General features: G+C 43.9%; 1 protein-coding gene across 2 annotated transcripts; it reads left to right on the top strand.

Moving 5' to 3' along the window:
• Positions 1-97: 97 nt before the first annotated feature.
• On the top strand, positions 98-20,216 carry kif4 (kinesin family member 4). 2 transcript variants are annotated; one of them, XM_014129164.3, is made up of 30 exons: positions 98-370; positions 702-825; positions 940-1,054; positions 1,162-1,352; positions 1,586-1,684; positions 1,780-1,946; positions 2,165-2,259; positions 2,459-2,581; positions 3,366-3,541; positions 3,645-3,706; positions 5,992-6,124; positions 6,318-6,376; positions 6,667-6,772; positions 7,080-7,202; positions 7,406-7,579; positions 7,758-7,861; positions 8,076-8,220; positions 8,464-8,574; positions 8,719-8,802; positions 9,485-9,598; positions 9,935-10,090; positions 12,280-12,377; positions 15,788-15,917; positions 16,138-16,422; positions 16,672-16,749; positions 18,733-18,834; positions 18,989-19,156; positions 19,297-19,422; positions 19,554-19,673; positions 19,896-20,216. In XM_014129164.3, the coding sequence occupies exons 2-30, from the start codon at positions 703-705 to the stop codon at positions 20,046-20,048; spliced, it is 3,720 nt and encodes a 1,239-aa protein (XP_013984639.1). In that variant the 5' UTR covers positions 98-370; position 702; the 3' UTR covers positions 20,049-20,216. The 2 variants fall into 2 exon arrangements, with proteins under 2 accessions (XP_013984639.1, XP_045545985.1); XM_045690029.1 differs by having other exon boundaries at positions 108-370; positions 646-825.
• Positions 20,217-20,970: the final 754 nt, after the last annotated feature.

Here is a 20,970-nt window from a genome sequence, read left to right as displayed (position 1 = left end):
ATTTGTCAAAATGATTTTGAAATTTGAGAAACCACCCGATTAGACTACAATCTGGAGAAACAGGCGAATGACAGCAACTCTGCGACGCAAAACGCGTAGTGGAGGCGGGGCAGAACATTTGAAAGTGGCGGGCACCGACCGAAATTCTCTTTTGAGATAACAATAATCAAACGTTCAGTTTAGATTTCTTACGACAACTGGTGTGTGGTTATATGCGATTTATGAACTGACAATTGTTATTCTATCGTCTGAATTATATTTTTTTTAGAAACGTTTAGCAAGCTAAAGGCACACACATTTTAGCTAACGTTAGCTAGCCACTGTTCAGCTCATTGCAGGGGTGAAGACCAACGTCTTGTCAGACCCAAAGGTAAGTGACCGTCCTCCTTAGCTATCTACTACATGTATTTGGATGGGTATGGCATGAGTCATGGGGGTTAGCTAGCCCGATGATATAGTCAAGTTAACGTTAACTAGACAGGTACTGTAGCTAGCTAAGTGTGCTGGCTAACACAAACAGCCGCGGTCCGTACTATTATCAGAGGGGTTTGGTCGGTTGTGAATAGAATCACAATGAGGCTAAAATGGCTTTCACAAAATACATTTCCTATGTGCAAATCTTCCAATGACAACATTGCTTTAAAGAATTGGCCACCTTCACACACTCCTGTTTTGGATCTGTCAATCACCTGATTTCGAAGCATGACAAAGGAGGATGATAAGTCGATCCCTGTGCGGGTTGCCCTGCGGTGTCGACCTTTGGTTGCTAAAGAAATCAACGAGGGTTGCCAGACCTGTCTCACTTTCGTGCCAGGGGAGCCACAGGTCAGCAATCTATGCCACAAAGACAAAGCACTTATCCTGATGTTTTATGTATCCGATTTCATACCTAGCTACATAAATAAAATAATTTTCTAATATAATTAATTTCTCTTGCAGGTGGTTGTTGGAACTGAAAAGGCGTTCACATACGATTATGTATTTGATCCTACAACTGAACAAGAGGAAGTCTTCAACAGTGCTGTTTCACCATTATTGTGTGGTCTTTTTAAAGGTATGGAAGACAAACCTTTTACTTTCACACAGTGTTACCCATAAAACCAGTAAGCTGACAAAATGGGATGGGATCAATCAGCTGTATGTTTCTACTTATCTTTTAAGGCTATCACGCTACCGTGCTTGCATATGGACAGACTGGTTCAGGGAAGACCTTTTCTATGGGAGGAACCTACACCTCGGCCCAGGAGAATGAGCCCACCGTTGGAGTCATCCCCAGGGTGGTCAGAATGATCTTCCAGGAAAGGGAGAAGCATACAGATTGTGAAATCTCTCTTATAGTGTCTTATCTGGAGGTGTGTGGGAACCTCTTATTTTTATTATTTGATTGTCATAACACAAAGCCATAGTTTGATTGTAATAGCAGACAAAATCTTTTCCATTCCTCTTCTCAGAAAATCAAAACAGGGAGTTGTAAATGCTAAAAAAGCGAGTATACTGATTTAATGAAGAAATACATCTCTTTGGTTCTGGAAGTATCCTGTGCGTGTTTTTCTGTAACATTATGTCTACATTTTATTTGCCATAGATATACAATGAAGAGATCCTGGACTTGCTCTGTCCATCGGCATCCAAAGATAAACCATCAACCATCAACATTCGGGAGGACCCCAAAGAGGGCATAAAGGTGAGTGAACTGTCTGTAACGTTGAACATGTTGCCTTAATGTGTTTAAATGGACCGTTTGTTTTAATCCATTCTCCATCTCCCTCCCCATCTTAGATTGTGGGCCTGACTGAGAGACAGGTGATGTCTGCCCATGAGATGGTAGGCTGCTTGGAGCTGGGGAACTCAGCCCGCACTGTGGGCTCTACTGCGATGAATGCTGCCTCGTCTCGCTCCCACGCAATATTCACCATCACCCTGGAGCAGCGCAGGGGGACAGACAAGTCAGTCTCTTGCTTTCTCCCATAGATCTCACCTTCTAATGTTCTTCGAGGAAACGTTGCAGTTCGGATCGGATGGATCGGATACACGGAGCGGAGCATAAATATTGTTAATAGACAAATATCTCTTGATATAGATAATTCAATTCACTTTATTTAAGTTTGTCTGCAAGTTGATTTGTCCTCCGTTCTTCCTTTTTGTTTCCAAATGTGTGTTTTAGATCTGACAATGTGGTGTCAAAACTACATCTGGTGGATCTGGCTGGCTCTGAGAGACAGAAAAAGACCAAAGCTGAGGGAGATCGTCTGAAGGAAGGTGAGTTGATTACCAGAAGCTAATCCTTTATATAACAAGCTTTCACTGACTGTATTAATCTGTTTACTTTAGTATTGTTATGGTCAATTATTAGCACAATCTACGTGTTTTAAATGACAGTCCCAGTTCAAATTCAATGTTTGATTTAGTTCAGTATCAGAGTCTTATTGATTCTCTGCTTTCATCCTGTCTGCTCCAGGCATCAGCATCAACCGAGGCCTGCTCTCCCTGGGCAACGTGATCAGCGCCCTCGGTGACGAGAGCAAGAAAGGCACCGGCTTTGTGCCCTACAGGGACTCTAAACTAACCAGACTGCTGCAGGGTGAGTGCTCAAATGGATGGATCTAGACGTTATTGACACTAACTGTGTTTGGGCAGTCCAAATCCCAGGATTACCGCCCATAGGCTCTTTCTGGGTCCAGTATCAATTTAGGATTTGCTTATAAGTACAATGCAGCCTAACATAACAAAGATGGTGTCATGTGGTACAAGACCTTGTGGTAGTCAGATGACTGAAAGAGCAGTCAAGAGATGACTGAGGGAGCAGTCAAGAGATGACTGAGGGAGCAGTCAAGAGATGACTGAGGGAGCAGTCAAGAGATGACTGAGGGAGCAGTCAAGAGATGACTGAGGGAGCAGTCAAGAGATGACTGAGTGAGCAGTCAAGAGATGACTGAGGGAGCAGTCAAGAGATGACTGAGGGAGCAGTCAAGTTATATACCCTTAGGCAGACAAGGGCAACTGGCCTACATCACGGTTGACAACTCCACTTTGTCCAACTCCCAGAGTGCAAAGAACCTTGGTGTGACCATCGACAACACCCTGTCGTTCTCTGCAAACGTCAAAGCAGTGCCGGCTTTACTGCATATGTGGATGTGGTTACGCAGATCTGTGAGCCCCTGCGGCCGCTCATGATGATTTCAGATTTTGTGGCCCCCACCCCCATCCGTTGTCCATCCCTGCCCTAAGGCATTCAACACAACAAGCATTCATTAAAATCTAGCATGTTTTTCTTAGATTTAGAGACTGAATCGGTTGTATATATATTATACAAAGACTTCATGTTTTAAAGTGGGGGTTAAATAATAAATACTGCTCTCCTTCAGATTCATTGGGAGGTAACAGCCACACCTTGATGATCGCCTGCATCAGCCCTGCAGACTCCAACATAGAGGAGACCATCAACACGTTGCGTTACGCTGACAGAGCCCGCAAGATAAAAAACAAACCTGTCGTCAACGTGGACCCTCGAGCTGCTGAAATGAAACGTCTGAAGCAGCAGGTAGTGACCACCTTACTGAGTGACCGTACAATTTGTGTGTTGAAGTGGACATGATTTTAAGTGTCCATTGTTTTGATGGGAACGTTTCCTCTTTTGAACACAGGTCCAGGAGTTACAGGTGATGCTTCTGCATGCACGTGGAGGTGTGGCACCAGTGCTTTCTGGGTAATTACTATGCTATTTATTTTGGGATAATTTCCCCAACTAAGATGCAGTCAGGTGTAAAGTTATTTGCTCCCTTGATAACGATCAGCAAATAAAATAAATAAATAATACAATACTGGGCTATATTGCATGCACAGAGAAAAATATTTTGTTTAACAAGTAATACAAACAAACAAAGATGGGGGTGAAAATGATTGGCATCCCTGTTTTCAGTACTCCCTTTGGGAGGATAATGACACTGAGCCTTTTTCTAAAATGTTTTTTGAGATTAGAGACCACTTTGTTCCACAAATAAATGGTTAATTGACCACAAAATAAACATTTTGCAATGGTCATCTCAGTCTCTGGACTTGAACCCCATTAAAAACTGGTTTGAATTGAAGAGGGCAGTCCATAAGCACAGACGAAGGATAACAAGGAAAACGGGTGTTTTCTTCCCCTTTTTTATATTTGGTTATTTTTTTTCTTTTACAAAATGTTTCAGAGTAATTGTGTTACTATCAAATAATATACTGCTAAAAAAAATACAGGGAACACTTAAACAACACATCCTAGATCTGAATGAAAGAAATGATCTTATTAAATACTTTTTCTTTACATAGTTGAATGTGCTGACAACAAAATCACACAAAAATAATCAATGGAAATCCAATTTATCAACCCATGGAGGTCTGGATTTGGAGTCACACTCAAAATTAAAGTGGAAAACCACACTACAGGCTGATCCAACTTTGATGTAATGTCCTTAAAACAAGTCAAAATGAGGCTCAGTAGTGTGTGTGGCCTCCACGTGCCTGTATGACCTCCCTACAACGCCTGGGCATGCTCCTGATGAGGTGGCGGATGGTCTCCTGAGGGATCTCCTCCCAGACCTGGACTAAAGCATCCGCCAACTCCTGGACAGTCTGTGGTGCAACGTGGCGTTGGTGGATGGAGCGAGACATGATGTCCCAGATGTGCTCAATTGGATTCAGGTCTGGGGAACGGGCGGGCCAGTCCATAGCATCAATGCCTTCCTCTTGCAGGAACTGCTGACACACTCCAGCCACATGAGGTCTAGCATTGTCTTGCATTAGGAGGAACCCAGGGCCAACCGCACCAGCATATGGTCTCCACAAGGGGTCTGAGGATCTCATCTCGGTAACTAATGGCAGTCAGGCTACCTCTGGCGAGCACATGGAGGGCTGTGCGGCCCCCCCAAAGAAATGCCACCCCACACCATGACTGACCCACTGCCAAACCGGTCACGCTGGAGGATGTTGCAGGCAGCAGAACGTTCTCCACGGCGTCTCCAGACTGTCACGTGCTCATTGTGAACCTGCTTTCATCTGTGAAGAGCACAGGGCGCCAATGGCGAATTTGCCAATCTTGGTGTTCTCTGGCAAATGCCAAACGTCCTGCATGGTGTTGGGCTGTAAGCACAACCCCCACCTGTGGACGTCGGGCCCTCATACCACCCTCATGGAGTCTGTTTCTGACCGTTTGAGCAGACACATGCACATTTGTGGCCTGCTGGAGGTCATTTTGCAGGGCTCTGGCAGTGTTCCTCCTGCTCCTCCTTGCACAAAGGTGGAGGTAGCGGTCCTGCTGCTGGGTTGTTGCCCTCCTACGGCTTCCTCCACGTCTCCTGATGTACTGGCCTGTCTCCTGGTAGCGCCTCCATGCTCTGGACACTACGCTGACAGACACAGCAAACCTTCTTGCCACAGCTCGCATTGATGTGCCATCCTGGATGAGCTGCACTACCTGAGCCACTTGTGTGGGTTGTAGACTCCGTCTCATGCTACCACTAGAGTGAAAGCACTGCCAGCATTCAAAAGTGACCAAAACATCAGCCAGGAAGCATAGGAACTGAGAAGTGGTCTGTGGTCCCCACCTGGAGAACCACTCCTTTATTGGGGGTGTCTTGCTAATTGCCTATAATTTCCACCTGTTGTCTATTCCATTTGCACAACAGCATGTGAAATTTGTCAATCAGTGTTGCTTCCTAAGTGGACAGTTTGATTTCACAGAAGTGTGATTGACTTGGTGTTACATTGTGTTGTTTAAGTGTTCCCTTTATTTTTTTGAGCAGTGTATAATTTCCCCCTTGTTTCTTTGTTGTTTTTTTGTATATAATATAGCTCAGTATTTTGATTATTTTATAGTCTTTTTGCACATCCTTATCAATGGTGCCAATAATCCTGGACCAGACTATATGTCGTCCTCTCCATCTATTGAGCCAAGGAGTCTGTCAACCTATGATGACTGAACATCCGTACTGGGAACATTTGTTCTCTGAAAAGGTCTGAGCCAGCGGAGAACGTGTCTAAGATCCTGGAGCGGACCCGTACCCTACAGGATGAGAATAACAAGCTGAGCCGCGCGCTGAGCGAGGCAGCTGGCCAGACTGCCCTGATGCTTGAGAGGATCATCATGGTGAGGATGAGGGCCTGCACTAGTCTAGGACTGGCTCTGTCATACTGCAGGCCATGCCAACATCACATAGCAACGCTCACTGACCATCCTTAAACATATCATTTTCCTTTTTAGTTATTCATCTTTGGAAAGATATTTGGAGTTATTACCATGTTCGTCACGTGTGCCATCCTTTTTGTCACCCCACCCACAGACAGATCAAGCAAATGAGAAGCTGCAAAGCAAACTGGAAGAGTTGAGGCAGCATGCAGCGTAAGTCTGAGCGTGTTTTTGTGAACTAACACTCGCACTTGATCCCCCCCCTACGAGCTCTGACTTTTCTGATGGCTACTTTTTTGAGGAAAAGTTTCCTTACTATGACTGTGATATGTGGTTGTCCCACCTAGCTATCTTAAGATGAACGCACAAACTGTACGTCGCTGTGGATAGGAGACTCTAAGGACTACGCTGTAAACATTTAAATTTCATGTGCTGTGCCCATTGTCTGATTAGGTAATTGGCACCATAATGATTTGTGTTAAAACACAAGGCTTATCATTTAGGTGTAAGGTGGACCTGCAGAGGGTGATGGAGACTCTGGAGGACCAGGAGCTGAAGGAGAATGTGGAAGTGATCCAGAATCTGCAGCACGTCATCCTGCAGCTCCAGGTACGGCCAGACGAGGGAGCGCTCACAAGGCTGGATCTACTGATTCATTACAGACTCCATTCAGTCCTCTGTGTTCAGCAAGCAAAGCATTTTCCCCCTGAATTTCATAGTAGCTAAGCTGTTTCTGTGCTATGTCATAACCTTATTGATCATGCTAGTCATAAGGATAAAGGACACTTGATTTATTCTGTGTCATTGTACACATTGCATGTGTCAATGTTTGAATGGCTGGATATTTTAGTTCCCTTCCCCATAAGAAGCTGGTCTGCATCCTGTCTGGGTAATAATGTCTGCTCTTTTCCTCCAGGATGAGAGTGCTGGCCTTGCTGCATCCATTGAGGCGTTGGCTGCAGACTGTGGGGCTGAAGGAGAGGAGAGCTCTGATGGGCCAGGGAGTGGCAGCGGGACCCCAACTGATGGCTCTCCTTCAGTAAGTCTGGTCATCTAGAACCACTCCTCTAATGCAGAATGCTTCTGCTGCAGATTTACTCTTCCTGACATGTATCTGATTCTGTGCAGGTGTTTTGGGATTATTGTATTTTCACCGATTCTATAGAATTGTTGTGTGTTTTTACCTTTTGTACAACAGGTGTGTTTTTGTTACCATACAAACAAGCATACATCTCTTCACAGGCTGCTGCTGACAAGAACTCTTCAGAGGCCTTCACTACCCAGCATGCCCTGCGTCAGGCCCAGATGTCCAAGGAGTTGATTGAGCTCAACAACGTTCTGGCTCTGAAGGAGGAGTTTGTCAGGAAGATGTGCCAGAACGACAGCCACCTGGAGCCTATGCAGACGGAACACCAGGTAGGGCTGGAGATGAGACTGGAGAGAAAATATGGGTGGCTGTTAAGGAGGTTCAGAGGGCTGAAACGGGAGGGCAACACCAGCACAGCACTTTGATTCTTATCCACTGGGAAGGTTTCAAACTGAACTGTTGGAGCAGCTTTTTAATCTAAACTCCTCATTAACGGTTCCCCTCTAGAATAACATCAAGAGCCTGCAGACATCAGTGGGCTCTCTGCAGAAGGAAAAGGAGGACCTCATCCAGGCTCTCCAGTCTGCCAAGAAGGATGTCAATCAGGCTAAGTAAGACTAAGTATTTCAATAGCGTCTTTATGTTCAGGGTGTGTAGTCAATTCATATGATAGTTATCTGTCACGAGTTTCCCTCTTTGATAGCCACGAGCTTGGTGTGTAACAGAACTTTACGTTTAGTATAAGCATTTCTCTGCAGTAGAATGGAATCATCAATCTCATTTCCTTCTGTCTTTCTCCCTCTCTCTCTCTCCATCTTTCTCCAGGCTGAGTGAGCAACGGAGGAAGCGTCTGCAAGAGCTGGAGGCTCAGATCACAGACATGAAGAAGAAGCTCCAGGAGCAGTCCAAACTCCTCAAGGTCAAAGAGTCCTCTGTTCGCAGCGTGGCCAAGCTCAACCATGAGATCCAGGTATGACCGGGTGCTTGCCTCTGGTGTGTCACTGTCATGACACCGCGGGGATACTGTGAGCTGTGGATATACCAGTTACTCTGAACTAATGGGCACTGTTTTTCAGGACAATGAGAGGCTTTCAGTCTGGATCTGATCAGTCAGTGGGCTTTTGAAATGAAATGGTTGAATGTGATCTAATGATGGTACTCTAAGACGAGGTTGTTGATGGCTTCTCTGATTGTCTGCTCTCTTTCCCTTTAGGCTATGAAGAGTCAGCGTGTACAGCTGATGAGGCAGATGAAGGAGGACTCTGAGAAGTTCAGAGTGTGGAAGAACAAGAAGGACAAGGAGGTGCTTCAGCTCAAGGAGAAGGTGTGTGTGTGATGTGTGGGAGCGACTCTGTGGTGGACTCACCAGTCCATAGATAAGGCACACTGTTCACCACTTTCATTTCCATGTGGTTTAGATGATTGATTTAGTATTTTTCAATAACAATACATTTCTCACCTCTCTCAGGACCGTAAACGTCAGTTTCAGATGGTAAAGCTTGAGAGTGACTTCCAGAAGCAGGCTAATGTCCTGCGTCGTAAAACTGAGGAGGTGAGGCCTGGGTCTATTCAGTGGTGTAAAAATTCTTGAAAGTACTACTTAAGTAGTTTTTTGGGGTATCTGTACTTTACTATTTATATTTTTGACCACTTTTTTATTTTTACTTCATTACATTCCTAAATAAAATGTTACTTTTTACTCCATGCATTTTCCCTGACACCAAAATGTACTCATTACATTTTGAATGCTTAGCAGGACAGGAAAATGGTCTAATTCACGCACTTATCAAGAGAACATGCCTGGTCATCTACTGCCTCTGATCTGGCAGACTCAATAAACACAAATGCTTTGTTTGTAAATGATGTCTGAGTGTTGGAGCATGCCCCTGGCTATCTGTAAATTAAAAAAAAAAACAAGAATGGTGCTGTCTGGTTTGCTTTATATAAGGAATTTGAAATGATTTATACTTTTACTTTCGATACTTAAGTATGTTTTAGCAATTACATTTACTTTTGATACTTAAGTATATTTAAAACCAAATACTTTTACTCAAGTAGGATTTTACTGGGTGACTTTCTATTAAGGTATCTTTTACTCAAGTATGACAATTGGATACTTTTTCCACCACTGGGCCTAATCGACCAGGAAAACATGTTTTGTGTCAATTCTTTAATTGTTGTTAGCTGGAACTGTGGTGAGCGGTAGTTCTAACTCTACAGGTGTTCTCCTTCAGGCCGCAGCAGCCAATAAGCGTCTGAAGGATGCCCTGCAGAAGAGGAGTGAGGTGGCAGAGAAACGGAAGGATATCCATTACAGAGGGATGGAGGGAGCAGCTGGGAGAGTGAAGGTCTGGTCAACTATATTTGTTTGGTTCTGTTTGTGTACTGTGAATTAATTGATCAGCGATTTTTAGGGGGTCCTGGTTTGCAAGAAAGGAACTGATTGCCATAATGTGTTATGTGCATGCTGTGGTCTAAGTGATTGTGTGTGGTTTAAATGTGCTGCCTAGGGTTGTGAAATTTCAATAAATTCCATGTTTTTCAAAAATCCTGGTTTTATGATTTGTGGAATACGGAGGGAAACCAGGGAATTTATTGAAAGGTTGTGTAATTTTGCAACCCTAGTACTGTCACTGTGTATGAATGACTGAGTAATGTATGCTGTTACCTGAATGTGTGGGCAGACCTGGCTCCTGAACGAGGTGGAGGTGATGGTGAGCACAGGGGAGGCGCGGCGCCACCTGCAGGACCTGCTGGAGGACAGGAAGATCCTGGCAGAGGAGATCTCCCAACTCAAACAACAGATGGAGGCCGGGGAGCGGCCTGCTGCCAAAGTCAGGGTAAGTGGAGTCCTTGTCTTAAAAAGATCAATGACAATCTGAGCTTTTACTAAATGAGGTGTCAGTGGAAATTTCCACTGCTAGGCTATATGAGGAAATGATGCTTCTCTGTTTTTCTACAGGAGTTAGTTCAAGGGGAATGGAAACACTAGGCTTTAGAACACCAGCTAACTAAATTGCCAGATTGGCATTGTTGCAACACTGGCAGGATTTCCAAAAACTGTCTCAAAGACCATGAACTCTGCGTGCATTAATGAGCAAATTTAGCTAATGTCTAACCATATATGAAAACATGATACATAGTTTAAAAGCTGAGAAACAGCCATTTCAAATGATATGACATATAATAGCACCACATGAATCAAATGGTAATCAGTCAAGAATAAATACCTGTGGAAAATCTAGGCTTTTGTCCCCTAAACATATGCTATTTACATAACTTCCTAATGACGATGGAGGAAAAACTGAGCATGTTAAGTCTTCCTTATTTTACAAGGATTGAAAATCTAAAATCAGAATAGTAATACCTTTTATTGTGAATGAGTTACAGCTGTTTTAGTGAATGTGGCATTTTTCTAGAATTCTAAGGAATGTTCCGTTATCAGAAACCTATCTGGATTGTATATTAACTACATATCTCCACCAAAACATTACAAGTGCATTTGATTTTACATATGATAAGGAAAGACACCAAGGTAATATTAATAAGTCAAGAACATTATTTAAGTACCTTTATTGAGGGGAATACATCTCATTCAAACCTGAAAACAAAATCAAGTTACATCTCAAATTGGAATTACAAGAAGGATTAAGGCATACATTTTAACCCCCCTCGAAGAGTCAAAATGGGAACAAATTTAAAAGCATACAGGTGAGGTGAAATTACTAGTTACCAGCTGAACTACTGGGTGAAGATTAGGAGTATGTTTACTAGTGCCTATGTCTGCAATGAGTCACATTTAATAAAATAATTTCATCACAAAAATAATTGGTCCCCTGCGATGCATAACTGCTTGCCCTTGCATTCTGGTGCAACACAAACAAACCATGCCATTTCCTCCTATCTTTCCTCTAACAAAGCCAACAATTTCTAGAGTAGTCCTGCAGTACATTGAAGTTCACCTAGGTTCAACTAGGCTGTGAGGGTGTGACTGTCCCTCAGCCCTGTCTGCAGCCTCCGCAGCATGTTGTCCTGTCTGCCATTGACACTGTTGGGACAGCTTCTATTGACTTCCTGGTGCACAGGTGACATGTCTACAGGGTGGTCCTCCTCATGAAGGTCTAAGCTAGAGGGGGAGGGAGCTAATATAAAGTATGTAAAGGTCTAATAGTACATAACAATAATAAGTCATTAGCAGTTAGAACAGGATGATTTAGGCTTGTTACCAAGCTACCAGCCTGAGCTGACTACCAGCCTAATTATTTTTAGGAGTCATAGATAAACAGATACCTAATGAAATATCTAGCTAACTAATGATTATATGGGTATCATACTTTTTGACTGGTAAAATATCAATCCTGCTGCAGCCCTCTTGTGGGTGGCTGGCTATCAGCTACTGTAGAATCAGGCTCTAGCCAGTTCATTTTAGCTCTTAGCTATACCAATGACAAATGCTCTTCAAACTGATAGTATGAGCATTTGATTTTGTACAGTTATCAAAGACAACATTTAATGTAAAAAAGACAAGAGAAGTGCATAGTCAAGTAGATGGCTAGCTCGCTACCTTTCCTCGTTTTGACTGACTGATAAAAAGACAATCTGAAAAAATACTATAATTACCAACATAAAAACAAATTGAATACAGTTTCTTACCTTAATGTTGTTGTCCTTATCTCAGTGACAAAGCTGTCAAAGTTATGAGAACCCTTTCAGGTCCAGTGGAGGCAAGGCGCCTCGCGGTGGAAGCATTCACTTTCAGTCCCCTGCCGAAACTCACAATTTGCTCAATCCTGCCAATGACGCATTGGCGTCAGTTGTTTCTATAGCAATTCAAGATGCCGCTACCCATACCTCCTAATAAACATTCAATATCAAAACCCTAAAAATAGATGTTAAATGCATATTGTTTAGTATTAGAGGACAGAATACATCTCTTTGCTTAGCTTTACTTCCTGAAGTGTTTCCATTCCCCTTTTAACAGTTTTTACTGTGTTTTCTCTCCCCTTTCTCTCTTGCTCTACTCCCACAGCGTCGGACCCTCATCATCTCAGAGCTGGAGAGCCAGGGAGAGCTGGAGGTGTCTCTCAGCAAACAGGTGGACAATCTGGGGACAGAGATAAACCTCAGGTGAGTCTGACTAGTACAAAACGTACTTATTACCTCCTGCAGCTGAGGGATTCCTTCTAACTTAAACATTGACCTATATTACTTCCCGCAGCTGAGGGATTCCTTCTAACCTAAACGTTGACCTATATTACTTCCTGCAGCTGAGGGATTCCTTCTAACCTAAAAATTGACCTATATTACTTCCCGCAGCTGAGGGATTCCTTCTAACCTAAACGTTGACCTATATTACTTCCTGCAGCTGAGGGATTCCTTTTAACCTAAGCATTGACCTATATTACTTCCTGCAGTTGAGGGATTCCTTCTATCCAAACACTAAACATTGACCTCACCTTACTGCTAATGCGTTTTGATTTTATTACATGACTCTACTGACGTGAAAGGCATCCACATAATTTGTCTTTCAGTTGCATTGCATTGCTATGCATTTTTGCACTGTCATTGTGAATTCCTGGCCTACCTCCCCTTGGCTTTCCTGGAGAAATGTTGTCATAGTGAGGCTTTGCTCCAAAGCTTTTCACACCTTCCAAAGCATACGCCTTCCCCATCTGTTCTTTCCTTAATTCCTGTTGATAGGATATTGTGACGGCTGCCAAACGCAAGTCCTTTAGAACAGAGTAATGATATGTGAGAAAGTATTTAAATTTGGGCAGGAAAATCAAACTTTATTTGTGTAGACCCTACTGTGAAATGGTTACTTATAAAGCCCTTATCCATCAGTGCAGTTTTAAGAAGAGTTCTAAAAAAAAAAATGCTAAGTTACACAATAAAATAACAATTACGAGGCTTTTTACAGGGGGTACTGGTACCGAGTCAATGTGCGGGGGTACAGGTTAGTCAAGGTAATTTGTACATGTAGGTAAGGGTGAAGTGACTATGCAAAGATAATAAACAGCGAGTAACAACAAAGGGGGGTCAATGTAAATAATTGTTCAGCAGTCTTATGGCTTGGGGGTAGAAGCTGTTAAGGAGCCTTTTGGACCTAGACTTGGTGCTCCGGTACCACTTGCCATGCAGTAGCAGAGAGAGCAGTCTATGACTTGAGTCTTTGACCATTTTTTTTGGGCCTTCCTGTCACACCGCCTAGTATATAGGTCCTGGATGGCAGGAAGCTTTTCCCCAGTGATGTACTGGGCCGTACGCACTACCCTTTGTAGTGACTTGCGGTCGGAGGCCGAGCAGTTGCCGTACCAGGCAGTGATGCAACCAGTTAGGATGCTCTCGATGGCGCAGCTGTAGAACATTTTGAGGATCTGGGAACCCATGCCAAATATTTTCAGTCTCCTGAGGAGGTAAAGGTGTTGTCGTGCCCTCTTCGTGACTGTCTTGGTGTGTTTGGACCATGATAGTTCATTGGTGATGTGGACACCAAGGAACTTGAAGCTCTCAACCTGCTCCACTTCTGCCCCGTTGATGTTAATGGGGGCCTGTTCGGCCCACCTATTCCTGTAGTCCCCAATCAGCTCCTTTGTCTTGCTCACATTGAGGGAGAGGTTGTTGTCCTGGCACCACAGGGCTAGGTCTCTGACCTCCTCCCTATAGGCTGTCTTGTCGGTGATCAGGCCTACCACTGTTGTATCATCAGCAAATTTAATGGTGTTGGAATCGTGTTTGGCCACGCAGTCGTGTGTGTGAACAGGGAGTACAGGAGGGGACTGAGTACACACCCCTGAGGGGCCCCAGTGTTGAGGATCAGCGTGGCAGACGTGTTCTTGCCTGCCCTTACCACCTGGGGGTGGCCCGTCAGGAAGTCCAGGATCCTGTTGTAGAGGGAGGTATTTAGTCCCAGGGTCCTTAGCTTAGTGATGAGCTTCGTGGGCACTATGGTGTTGAACGCTGAGCTGTAGTCAATGAACAGCATTCTCACATAGGTGTTCCTTTTGTCCAGGTGGGAAAGGGCAGTGTGAAGTGCGATTGAGATTACGTCATCTGTGGATCTGTTTGGGCGGTATGGGAATTGGAGTGGGTGTAGGGTATCCAGGAGGATGCTGTTGATGTGAGCCATGACTAGCCTTTCACGGGGCGGTAATCATTTAGGCAGGTTACCTTCGCTTCCTTGGGCACAGGGACAATGGTGGTCTGCTTGAAACATGTAGGTATTACATACTCGGTCAGGGAGAGGTTGAAAATGTCAGTGAAGACACTTGCCAGTTGGTCCATGCATGCTTTGATTACATGTCCTGGTAATCCGTCTGGCCCTGTGGCTTTGTGAATGTTGACCTGTTTAAAGGTCTTACTCACATCGGCTGCCGAGAGCGTTATCACACAGTCATCCATAACAGCTGGTGCTCTGATGCATGCTTCAGTGTTGCTTGCCTCGAAGTGAGCATTAAAGGCATTTAGCTCGTCTGGTGGGCTTGCGTCACTGGGCAGCTCACGTCCGGGTTTCCCTTTGTAATCTGTAATAGTTTTCAAGCCCTGCCACATCCGACGAGCGTCAGAGCCGGTGTAGTTTGAATCCATCTTAATCCTGTATTGACGCTTTGCCTGTTTTGATGGTTCATCCGAGGGCATTGCGGGATTTCTTGTAAGCATCCAGATTAGTGTCCCGCTCCTTGAAATCCGCAGCTCTGGCCTTTAGCTCGATGCAGATGTTGCCTGTAATCCATGGTTTCTGGTTGGGATATGTACGTACGGTCACTGTGAGGACGATGTTGTCGATGCAGTTATTGATGAAGCGGATGACGGAGGTGGTATACTCCTCAATGCCATTGGATGAATCCCGGAACATATTCCAGTCTGTGCTAGCAAAACAGTCCTGTAGCATCCGCGTCATCTGATCACTGGCACTTCTTTATTTAGTTTTTGCTTGTAAGCAGGAATCGGGATGATAGAATTATGGTCAGATTTGCCAAATGGAGGGCGGGGGAGAGCTTTGTATGCATCTCTGTGTGGGGTAAAGGTGGTTTAGAGTTGTTTAAAAAAAAAAAAAAAAAAACTTTGTTTTAAAAAAATATATATTTTGTGGTTGCATATGCTGGTAGAAGTTAGGTAAAATGGATTTAAGTTTGCCCAATAAAGTCCCCGGCCACTAGGAGCGCTGCTTCTGGATGAGCATTTTCTTCTTTGTTTATGGCCTGATAGAGTTGGTTGAGTGCGGTCTTAGTGCCAGCATCGGTCTGTGGTGGTAAATAGACGGCTACAAATAATATAGATGAGAACTCTCTTGGTAGATAGTGTGGTCTACAGCTTATCATAATGTACTCTACCTCAGGCGAGCAATACCTCGAGACTTCTTTAATATTAGACATCGCACACCAGCTGTTATTGACAAATAGACACACACCCCCACCCCTCGTCTTACCAGACGCAGCGTCTCTGTTCTGTCGGTGCGTGGAAAATCCCGCCAGCTCATTCATGTGTATTTTTATAGACAAACATTCACATGTAATGTTCCATGGTTTTCCTCCTAGGAGTGCCCAGATAGCTGACCTACAACAGAAGGTTCTGGATGCAGACAATGAGGGGCGCTTGAAGCAACGCTGGGACAACATCACTACTATGGTGGAGGCCAAGTGTGCCCTCAAGGTCCTCATGTCAGAGGTAAGACATGAGCTTATTTGCGTATTGTTGAACTGCAAGCTTATTAGTCTAAAAAAATGTCATTGTCTTGAAAAGAATGTCATTCTCTGCCTATTAGCCTACCTTGTAAGCTAATGTTTATTGACAAAATACATGGCAACCCAAAATGTCATTTGACATTTGTCTTTTAGCATATGCTCTTATCCAGAGCAACTTACAATTAATATCACCGCCTCCGCAGTTGGTGTCTGCCAAAACGACCAGTTCTACGCTGGAGAGCGAGCTAAAGCAGGAGAAAAGCAACGTGCTGGACCTGCAGAAGACACTGTGTGACGAGAGGAAACTGATGTCTACCATGGACATGGAGCACCAGCACCACCTGGTGGAGCTGGAGCAGATGCACCAGGACAAGGTCCTGTACCTCCTGGGTCAGCTGCAGAGCAAGGAGAGCAAGTCAGTGGAGAAAAAACAGGAGGAGGAGACTTCAAAAAGAGAGCGGGAGCTTCTGCAGCGCCTCAAGTTCCAGGTCTGTCACACTGTCCTCTCAGCTACTGTGCACACTGACATTCTGGAGGAATGTTCATCAGGGTCATACAGTCAGGTCTATTTATGTGCTTATGGACTTGTTTCTGCTATTAATCCTCATTATCCAAGCAGGTTGATTTGACTTCAAGTTCAACTCAAAGTGTTGTGTTTTAGACAAAACTCTGTCAGACTGATCAGGGTGAATATAGGTATTCTAACCCCGCTCCTAATTCAATGCCTGTCTCAACAGGAGGATGAGATTGAAAAGATGCGGGAATTGAATGAGCAAAACCAGAGGCTGATGGATGAAAATGAACAATACAAACAGGTAAATGCCCAGATGAGCATGTGCAAGGACAATAGAACACTTTAAAGTATGTACAACAACAAAGGTCTACAGTAGAGTTGGGTGGTATCCAGATTTTCATACAGTCATACTGTTTCTGTACTATACTGGGGTCTACGGTATTACCAGAAGTACGCACAAAACAATTTAGGCAATAGGGATCTTGATCCAGTTAGCAAACCAAATGCATTGCTGTAGCCCTGAGCTGGATATCATTTATTTCACATCTCAGATTTCTTATAGTTATACTTAACTTAAACACTCACAGGCCAGATATTAGGTATTTGTATTGTGCGTCCATCTTTATTTGCTTTTCATGTTTCCCCCACAGCTCCCTCTGCTGGGATCTCTTAATTGGGCCTATACTGACTGAATTTAAAATTATGCCCACCTGTGAAGTCTTGTTGTCGTGACATTGATTGCCATTGCCTTGCACGCTGAGGAAGGGCTCATACCTGACACGTTCGTGCGGCAATACTAATGTCAATTTACTTTTGTTTACCGGAGTGCTGTCCTATTACTGTTCTTTTCATTATATACAAAGATCCAAACCCGATTTTTAAAGTTTATATAAGGTGGAGTCGAGCATGTTTGTTTATTAGGTACACAATCCCGTTCACGAAAATGGATGAGTCACGTGGCTGTGGTTTGCTATATAATGCAGGCATCGAGACATGCAGTTACTGTTCGTTAGAACGTGGAGAACGGGTGACCTAAGCGACTGTGAGCGTGGTATGATAGCCGGTGCCATGCTCCAGATCCAGCATCTCAGAAACAACCGGCTTCCTGGGCTTTTCAAGCACGACAGTGTCTAGGGTTTACCGAGAATGGTGTGACAAACAAAAACCATCCAGTCAGCGGCAGTCCTGTGGGCACAGCTCTTTGACGACAGCGGTCGAAGGAGAATGGCAAGAATCGTGCACGCTAACAGGCGGGCCACAAACAGACAAATAACAGTGGTGTGCAGAACGGCATCTTGGAACGCACAGCTTGTCTATCCTGGTCACGGATGGGCTATTGCAGCAGACGACCACACCAGGTTCCACTCCTATCAGCTAAAAACAACAAGAAGAAGCAGCTACAGTGGGCAGGCGATCACCAACACTGGACAATTTAGGAGTGGAAAATCTTTGCCTGGTCAGAAAAACCCCAGTTTGTTTTGCGTCATGCGAATGGTATAGTCAGGATTTGGCGTAAGCAGCATGAGCCCATGGACCTATCCTGCCTAATGTAAACAGTACAGGCTGGTGTACTGGCGTCCAATCTTTTAATTTTATTATTTGACTAGGTAATTCAGTTAAGAACAAATTCTTATTTGCAATGATGGCCTACCCCGGCCAAACCCGGACAACGCTGGGCCAATTGTGCGCCACCCTATGGGACTCCTATTCACCGGCGGTTGTGATACAGCCTGGAATCAAACCAGGGTCTATAGTGATGCCTCTAGCACTGAGATGCAGTGCCTTAGACTGCTGCGCCACTCGGGAGCCCAATCTGCAGTAACTGCGTGATGCCATTGCATCAGCATGGACCAACATCCATGTGTAACGTTTCCAACCTGTAGAACACATGGCCCGAAGAATTCAGGTAGTTCTGGAGGCAAAGGGGGGGAGTTGAACCTGGTACTAGATGGGTGTACGTAATGAACTGGCTCGTGAGTGTACTTATAAGCAGTGGCGTAGCAGGCAGCCCCCGCAAAGCGTGGGTGCCCCCAACCCCAAATGTTTATTTTCTTTAAATAATGTAAGGTATTTAAAATGATACCGTCGGTATTTCAAAACACCAACGGTATAAACGATATATCGCCAAAACCTAATCTACATGTAACCTAATATTAATTCATGTAATTTGTAAAGTGCTTTTCTCACACCCTAGGTGCTAAAAGCACAGGTTATTACAATTCTAAACATTTGTCTACTATTTGTTGAAACTGTCCATGTCAAGCAACTTTTGCTCTGTTTTCAGAAACTAACACTGCTCCAGTTGGCCAGTGGGAAAAAGATCAACAACCTACTGCCATCATCCACTCAGTCCCCAGATGACTCCTTTGAGTACATCCCGCGTAAGGTAAGCCACTGGCACGCTTCCTCACCAGTCTGTTTGATATCCAACTGTTAGAGTGGAAATGTCCCCCGTTCGAACCTAGGGGAAGATGACCCTGACTTAGACCAGTGCTAAGAGATTGCACCATCTCACGGCTGGTGTTCTTTACCTCCTGCAGCCTAAAGGCCGGCGTTTCACTACAGCCAGGGCTCCCCTGAAGATGGCCATTGACATGGAGGAGCTAGAGTCTCCCTCAGAGTCAGAGGAGGTTGAGTGGTGCCCTGAGAAGAATGAGAGCGGCCGGAACAGAAAGAGCTCCAATGTCAAAAAACCCAAGGCTACAGGGGTGAGAACAGACGTGATGTATAGGAAATCATTTAGTGAGACCGGGGCAACACTGTTAGTTGTTTAGAGATCATCAGATCACTATTCTTATGTATTTGTAATGTTAAATGAGTTTTCACATCTGTATTCCTCTTCCTTCAGTGTGCCTGTAAGGGTCGCTGTGGCAACAAGCTGTGCCGGTGCCGTAAGGGAAAGATGAGCTGTGGGGAGAACTGCCAGTGTGACCATGAGAAGTGTCGCAACATGGATAACCAGGCGTCCAGTATAGTAAGTTAAAATTGTCCATCTGTTGTCAGATATCTGTATACCATAGGCTCCCTACATTCACTAGTGGGAGAATATTTCATTGTTTGTGCATTTTATTTTTCTTAATCATTTTCCTCTCTTCCTAAAATCAGGACTCCAGCGAGGTCACCGACGATGGGTCCAAAGATTTAGTTTCTATTCCTCAAGACCCCACGGCCATTAGCCCTGGGGACGCCACGTTCTTTAAACCACCCTGTGTCACTCCCACCAAGGTAGGCTCCTCTATACCAATAACACATCAGGGCGGTGACATACCCGTAACAGACTCATCACACATCACTGTTTAAGCTTAATTATGCCTTTGGTAGTGTTATGGTTGAATCTTTTGTGGTGGTATTCTTTTGCACAAAGCTGCATCTTAGGTGCGTATTGGGGTTTTCAGATCATGTCCTTATTGTGCTGAAAAGACGATCTTCCTTGCTGTGTTCTTATAGCTTGTGAGGAAGAGTGTCTCTGTCGAGGAAGAGGAAGATGAGGAGGATGAAGAGAGGAACACGGCCAGCTTCTTGAAGAAGAAAAAACGAGTCCTTACTAGCTTCCAGAACAGCTTTTTCTCTGGATGTACGCCCATCAGGGAAGAGTCTTAAGGTGGGCAAGGCATGCTAGTATAGACAAGACATGCAAGATCTTAGCCTCTGCTATAGGATAGTCCTTTTATCTGTTTGTTTTTTCAGTGTTTTGTTGGTCATTTTTCAATGTCTTTTAAATGTCCTCTTTTATGTTCCTTGTAATAAAGTGTAGCAATTGATTCTAAATGAGACATCACTCTTTTATCGGTCTAAATCTTAGAGGGCACAGAAATTCACTTACTGTGAACTGCCGTAAATGGCCTAATTATGAGGGCTAAAATACATTTAACGAGACTATTTTTAATTAGACAATCATACTAGGGAATTATTTGTCACTTGACATATAAACGTTTAATAGTTGTATGTAACTGATTTTCTATCAATAGAAATGGATCATTTTTAATACACATTTTTTGTTATCATAAATTAATAATTCATGATTTTTATTTTCTGTGGAAAATTGTTTTTGTTCCATAGTTAATAAATCAAACATTCTTAACTTGCAGTTATCTAACAAAAAACCTCTGACAAATCAAATGATCACCCAGCTTTGCAACGTTGTTCTTAGCATTCCCATTGAAGACTATTGCAGTGTTTACACTTCGCTCCCAACCTTTTTAATGCTTCAGTCCAGAGTTAACATGACATCCACTCTGAATCTGAACTGCTGCCATTTTAAGACTCAATCAAAGCAATGTGACTATATAGAGGAGAAAAACTTCGATACCGAAGTGACTTTTTTTTGTAGCAGGTAAGTAGAACTTACGCAGCAGGTTAGGAGACCGCGGTTAAGGTTAAGCCCTCCTAACCTGCTACGAGAATCACTTTTGTATCGAAGTAGTGTGAAAAGATTGTCCCATATAAAGGCAGCATAGGCCCAAATTAAAAATGGTAGTGAGTCTGAGAGAGCACTTTGAAACCAAATACCTTTTGCTGAAAT

The sequence above is a fragment of the Salmo salar genome, chromosome 11 (genome assembly GCF_965601325.2).
Source record: "Salmo salar chromosome 11, fSalSal1, whole genome shotgun sequence".
Taxonomy (NCBI): Eukaryota; Metazoa; Chordata; class Actinopteri; order Salmoniformes; family Salmonidae; genus Salmo; species Salmo salar.
The sequence above is the reverse complement of the archived record's forward strand: the minus strand, read 5'-3'. Positions and strand labels throughout refer to the sequence as shown.

Coding starts and splice junctions, on each gene's coding strand:
- kif4 (XM_014129164.3), top strand. CDS start 703: ATGACAAAGGAGGATGATAAGTCGATCCCTGTGCGGGTTGCCCTGCGG. Junction 15,918..16,137: donor TCAAGGTCCTCATGTCAGAG/GTAAGACATGAG, acceptor CCGCCTCCGCAG/TTGGTGTCTGCCAAAACGAC. Junction 18,835..18,988: donor TTGAGTACATCCCGCGTAAG/GTAAGCCACTGG, acceptor TACCTCCTGCAG/CCTAAAGGCCGGCGTTTCAC.